This window comes from Physeter macrocephalus, chromosome 9 (genome assembly GCF_002837175.3).
Source record: "Physeter macrocephalus isolate SW-GA chromosome 9, ASM283717v5, whole genome shotgun sequence".
NCBI classification, from domain to species: Eukaryota; Metazoa; Chordata; class Mammalia; order Artiodactyla; family Physeteridae; genus Physeter; species Physeter macrocephalus.
In genome coordinates this window covers 65278443-65284104 of record NC_041222.1, presented here as the reverse complement: position 1 = coordinate 65284104, position 5662 = coordinate 65278443, and the positions used below count along the sequence as shown (strand labels likewise).

General features: G+C 39.8%; 1 protein-coding gene across 1 annotated transcript in view; it reads left to right on the top strand.

Annotated features, from left to right (window-relative positions):
• The window catches only part of ELAVL2 (ELAV like RNA binding protein 2), a 133717-nt gene extending 129352 nt beyond the window's left edge, over positions 1–4365 (top strand). Inside the window, 2 exon segments of the mRNA XM_024132895.2 lie at positions 3136–3174; positions 3853–4365. Coding sequence (XP_023988663.1) covers positions 3136–3174; positions 3853–4255 — 442 coding nt within the window. The 3' untranslated portion in view covers positions 4256–4365.
• The last annotated feature ends 1297 nt before the right edge of the window (positions 4366–5662 follow it).

Here is a 5662-nt window from a genome sequence, read left to right as displayed (position 1 = left end):
ACAGGCTCCGGACACTCAGGCTCAGCGGCCATGGCTCACGGGCCCAGCCGCTCTGCGGCATGCGGGATCCTCCTGGACCAGGGTACGAACCCACGTCCCTTGCACTGGCAGGCGGACTCTCAACCACTGCGCCACCAGGGAAGCCCTAAATCTAGGTTTTCTAATCTAATCCTTCAAATCCACTTAACGTGTTATTTGTAAAGTGGATTATGCCCATGCTAAAGAACAGGTGATTGTCACTTTCCCTTTGAGCACTGCTCAGTTTTCCCTCAGGAAAGTATGTGATGCATGGGAACTGAGTGAGGGCTTTGGATGCAGTGCATTTATTCAATATGAGTAAAGAATACTTAATTTTTAAATTAGAAAAAATTTTTATTGGACACTTTAATATTTATTTGCCATACAGCTGTATATCATCACACACACCCCTCCTCGGTCATTCTGGAGGCTATTAACTTGGTCTCCATTAAAAATTGGCTTCTGTCATTAAATGATCACATGCAAAAGATGGCTGTCCCTGAACTCTGGACAGACCCAGAAAAAATGTATAATTCTGGAGAGTAATAGTGGTCCTTGTGTCTGAGTTAACTGCCTAATTGACAGTTTTCCAACTTCTACAAGGCTTGGGGTACATGGTGCCCTAGTGGAGCACACACTGCCTTCTCCCAGCTCCTGTGGGTGTGTGGCACTGAGAGCAGGGTAAACTGCTAGGTCCAACTGTGGGCAGGCGGGGGTTTTCAGTGTTGCCTAGGTCCTGTTTCTCAGGTGCCATGTTCCTCCTTGTTGATGGGAGAGGAGGGAGGGGCAAGGAGAGCAAAGAGGGAGAGGGAGAGGCAGATAACTTGGCTTGAATTCCATAGGACTGAATTTTTTCTAAAGTGAATATTGAGTGAAGATATCAATGGGCAGGATCGTGGTGTCACACAGGATTTCACGGGTAGGGCACATATGAGGCTCATTGAGAGGGTCCTCAGAGATCCTAGTAGAAAAGTCCTAGGTCTCTTGCCTGGAGAATCCTGGGGTGGAGAGTGAGAAATGAGATCTCTCTCCTTTTAACACATGTAATCCACTTCTGAGGCAGTTTTGGTTTCTACCCTACTTTGAAAATACTGAAAACTTGCTTAGGAGATTCTGTCTCTGGACTTTTGGTTAGTGTCCTAAGCTGGTTGTGATAGAGTCTGCACAATTAATGGGCAGAGATGATGTGACTCTGTTTTGGTGTCTCTGCATCTGAGCCTTTGAGTACTTTGGAAGCAGACCTCAATATGCTATTCTGTTCTACTGGTGTCATATGCCAAATGCATTCTGTATTGATCATTCAGCAATTCTATGAAATTATCTGTATCAGATTACTTTATTGTTGTTGATACTAATTTGTTTGCATCCTTATTTCTGGTATTTGTGGCCTCTACTTTGGAGTATAAGGGTATGGCATCTTTGACTATACTCATTACCTCTGCACAAAACAAAATCCCCCTCCTACCTGTGTACTTTTTCCATACATGTGCTCTCTCCCTTGCATGTGCAAACAGGCTCCCCAGCCTGCCCTCATGATAATTCTTACTCTGGATTAAGTAGTTAAGGGTAATGTTAGTAACCTCAATGCTTTTATTCAGTAAACAGGTACTAATTGTAAACCTGTAGTGACCCAATCCGTCTGTGCTCCATGATTAGTGGTACGATGAGTAATGAACTTGTCCCTGCTCCTGAGAGGGTAGAGGGACAAGGCACACACCACACACAGATGAGGCTCCTTTGTCACTGTGATTTGTTCCTTTTTTTTTTTTTTTATAGTACTTTGTATTACAATCAGCTTGGTTCTTTCTTTTCAATTTTATGAAACACACAGATGTGCAGAGGTAATTGGGATTAGGAACCTGTGAAGATTCTTTGTCCAGTTCTGAAAGAGCAGAAGGAGGTGTCTTGGGGCTTTTATAAAATTAGGAGGAGTTGCTTTCTCATGTGTGCTCTAGCATCACTTGAGGCCATGGGTTAGACAATAAGGTTGAAACATTTTTCAAACTTAACAGTTCATGGCTGTTAAAGAAAAAAATGTTCCCCTGACCCAGGGTCTTACTTGGAGAGTGTTGAACATCGTGGCAGTTGAGGTATTCAGTTATGCCTACCTCCTCCAAACACACGTCATTGATTCGTACGCATTGCACAAATGTGGAACATCGGAATGGTCTCTTTGAAACTGATAAAGCAAGAAGAATCAAGTGCTTAAAACATCAATTTCATTTTTGAAACAGGAAAAGGGTAGAGAGTTTTAAAGAGTACCCACCCACTGCCATCTACTTCTTAAAAAAAAATTGTTAAGAGAAGCTCGGTCAAATTTGTTTGTTTCTATCTACCTGCTTCTTAAACCTTGAGTGGTGGGACTATACTTCTTGTAGGACCATCAAAATAAGCATCAGACTGGGGTCTGAAGTCCTTGCTTTGTTGCTCAGTGAGTCTGTCGTCTGACGTTCTGTGGACCTCAGCTGAATACATTGAGCAATGGGAGCTTTAGCTGAGGTTGTCTGTAAGGTTCTTTTTACCTATAATAACACCACTTTGATTTTAAGAAATGAAAACAAAACAAAACAAAGCATGAGGAGAGTGATTTTAAGAAATGAAAGTCCTTTGTATTTGGGGGGTTGAAGGGAAATTTATGGAATTCTGTGTAAACTGCAGAATTTGAATATCGATGCCACCATTTACTAACTCTTTGGCCTTGAGCAAGTCCCTTAATCTGAGTGCCTTATGATACTCAGGAACTAATAGCTCTGAAAATTTAAAATAATATAAGGACATGTAGGTGCATGTGGAGTGCTTAGAACTTGCCTGCAAAAGGTGAGAACCCAAATGTTAAGTATTCCAGAGCCTCCACATTTCCTCTTGAAAGGGTTTCCTCAGATGACCACCAATGATTTCCCTGACCCTTGTAGAGATAGACTGTATCCATTGGAAGAGCTACTGTTTTATGGCAGTGGGTACCATCCTCTCAGAAATGTAAGAAGACCCACTGTTTTGAGACTTCACATACAATTAATATATAAACATCCCCTTGGAAGATGGCAGTAACGAGCCCAGCTTTCTTGGACATCAGGGGGAAAATTAAAAACTGAAGTTTGCTAAATGTATGTTTTGCAGGTTGGACAATCTGCTCAATATGGCTTATGGAGTAAAGAGGTAATGATAGAGGTTCATGATAATCATAATCCCTTCCCATAATTGATTAGTTTCTTTGATTTGGGGAGTGACACCCTTCATAAGTTTGTGTTGGGTTTTCTTTTGCATGTACAACCTAATGAAAAGCTGTTTTTGAAGCACGGTTGACTCAAGGAATATTATTATACCACTGGATGCCACCTAGCCTTTAAAAACCCCATTATTTGTTTTCTCTTGCATTGCGACGTTATAGCATGTTTCTGTCTGTGTTGGTCCTTCTTGCCCCCAATCCTGCTTAAGTTCATGAAGCCAGTTCCAAATTTATTTCTTTGCTATTGTGAGTAATATTTTTCAATACAGCGTATGTGGCCATTTCATAACTTATTAATACCATGATATTGTAGCATGCCACTGCAAGCCACACACCGACTTTGGTTGAAACCTCAAATAGTTGTATGTATCTGTTGTGGGGAGGGGAGTTACCGAAACTCTTGGGATATGGGAAAGGGGAAAGAATTAAGTCCATTGCTGTAACCAACCTCTGTTTCTATTTGTGCGTGTGCGTGCGTGCATGTGTGTGTGTGCGTGCGTGTGTGTGTGTGTGTGTTTCTCCTATTTTGTTTAGTAGGTTTTCTCCAATGACCATTGATGGAATGACCAGTTTGGCTGGAATTAATATCCCTGGGCACCCAGGAACAGGGTGGTGTATTTTTGTGTACAACCTGGCTCCTGACGGCGTGTGTGTGTGTGTGTTTCTCCTATTTTGTTTAGTAGGTTTTCTCCAATGACCATTGATGGAATGACCAGTTTGGCTGGAATTAATATCCCTGGGCACCCAGGAACAGGGTGGTGTATTTTTGTGTACAACCTGGCTCCTGACGCAGATGAGAGTATCCTGTGGCAAATGTTTGGGCCTTTTGGAGCTGTCACCAACGTGAAGGTCATCCGTGACTTTAACACCAATAAATGCAAAGGTTTTGGATTTGTGACTATGACAAACTATGATGAGGCTGCCATGGCGATAGCTAGCCTCAATGGATACCGTCTGGGAGACAGAGTACTGCAGGTCTCCTTTAAGACAAACAAAACGCACAAAGCCTAATGAGCTCTTGTCCTCAGTCCATTTATATATGAAAACTATACAACAAAGGCAAGTTAAGAGAAACTTTATACATTAGTAAATGTCTTTGTAAGTCAGTGTTGAGATGGGGATAAAACGACTACTTAGCATCCTAAGAAATATGTGAGATTTTTTATTGCTAGTATTTGAATTAAAACTTCTTAAATATCTTTTATGTTTGAATATGGACAAGAGGTACAGGGTTTTTACCTGTCACATTGCATTCTATTGCCTTCTTTGAAGAAGGTGGACCTTTTAAAGTGTTTCAGCTAAGGGAAGACATTTCTTTTCTTTTTACATAACTGCCTTGAACCTGTGAGTAAATATTGAGGCTTTGTGTTGTAATTCTTTAGTTGGTTGTGTCTTTCCCCCCCACCCTTTTTTTTCTTTTTCTGATTAGCTTTGTGTTTGGTTTACATTTAAAGCATTGCTGTTATGTCTGAGAAAAGTATTTTGAAGTTTACATTTTTATTTATGAAGTTAAAAACAGTATTTATTTTGTAATTATGATTTGGGTTGGGGAAGGGGGGCTACATTATAAACGCTTATTGTAAGAATACTGGAGAACTTTTCGTAAAGCAGTACCTTGCCAAAGAGATAAGAGCCTCTTTGATGTGGGTTTAAAAAAAGCATCTATTTTTATAAAAAAGAAAATTTGGAGAAACTTTTTACTGGTCCTGGAACAAATATTTTGACTTGAATACTTTGAGAAATCTCTTCATATGACACCTAGTGAGCTTTTAAAATTTACCAGGAAATTTGCAGCGGTTGGAAAATTTAGAAAGATTTATGATGTAGAAAATACTTTTGAGATCTTTGTATGAAAGGAGTAGAATCAATGGGGGAAACACTGCTGGTTTCGTTTTTGTAATCACCAGTGGAGCGTCTGATCATCCTGGTTATTATGTGATAGGTGGCTCACATTGATTTGTGATTTTGAAACAAATAAAAAAAATTTACAAAAGAATATATAAGAGCAGGCAAGAAATTTAAATTACCAAGAGATGGGGGAAAAAAAAATCTGTTCTTCCTAAAGAAATCCCTTCAGATAGAGCTCATGGTGTTTAGTGATGTACTTGCAGTATTGTTTGAAGAATTGTTTTGTCTTAAGGAAAAAAGATGTTGCACATGATTTGTACTGCAGCAGATCGGCAAAAGTGATCTGAGTTGGATATATTTGAAGGTATTTTGAAAGTTATGTTCAAGGCTAACACCTGAGCTTTGTGTAATGTAAATAAGACCTTGTGTTATGAACCTTTCAGCTAATTTGATTTTTTTTTTTTCCTTACATGCCAAGTGATGTTCAGGTTTTGAATGTTTTTGTATCAGTTTTTTCCTTTGTAAATGGCATTAACATTGTTACTTGAGGTCTTGCTTAATCACTTTTGT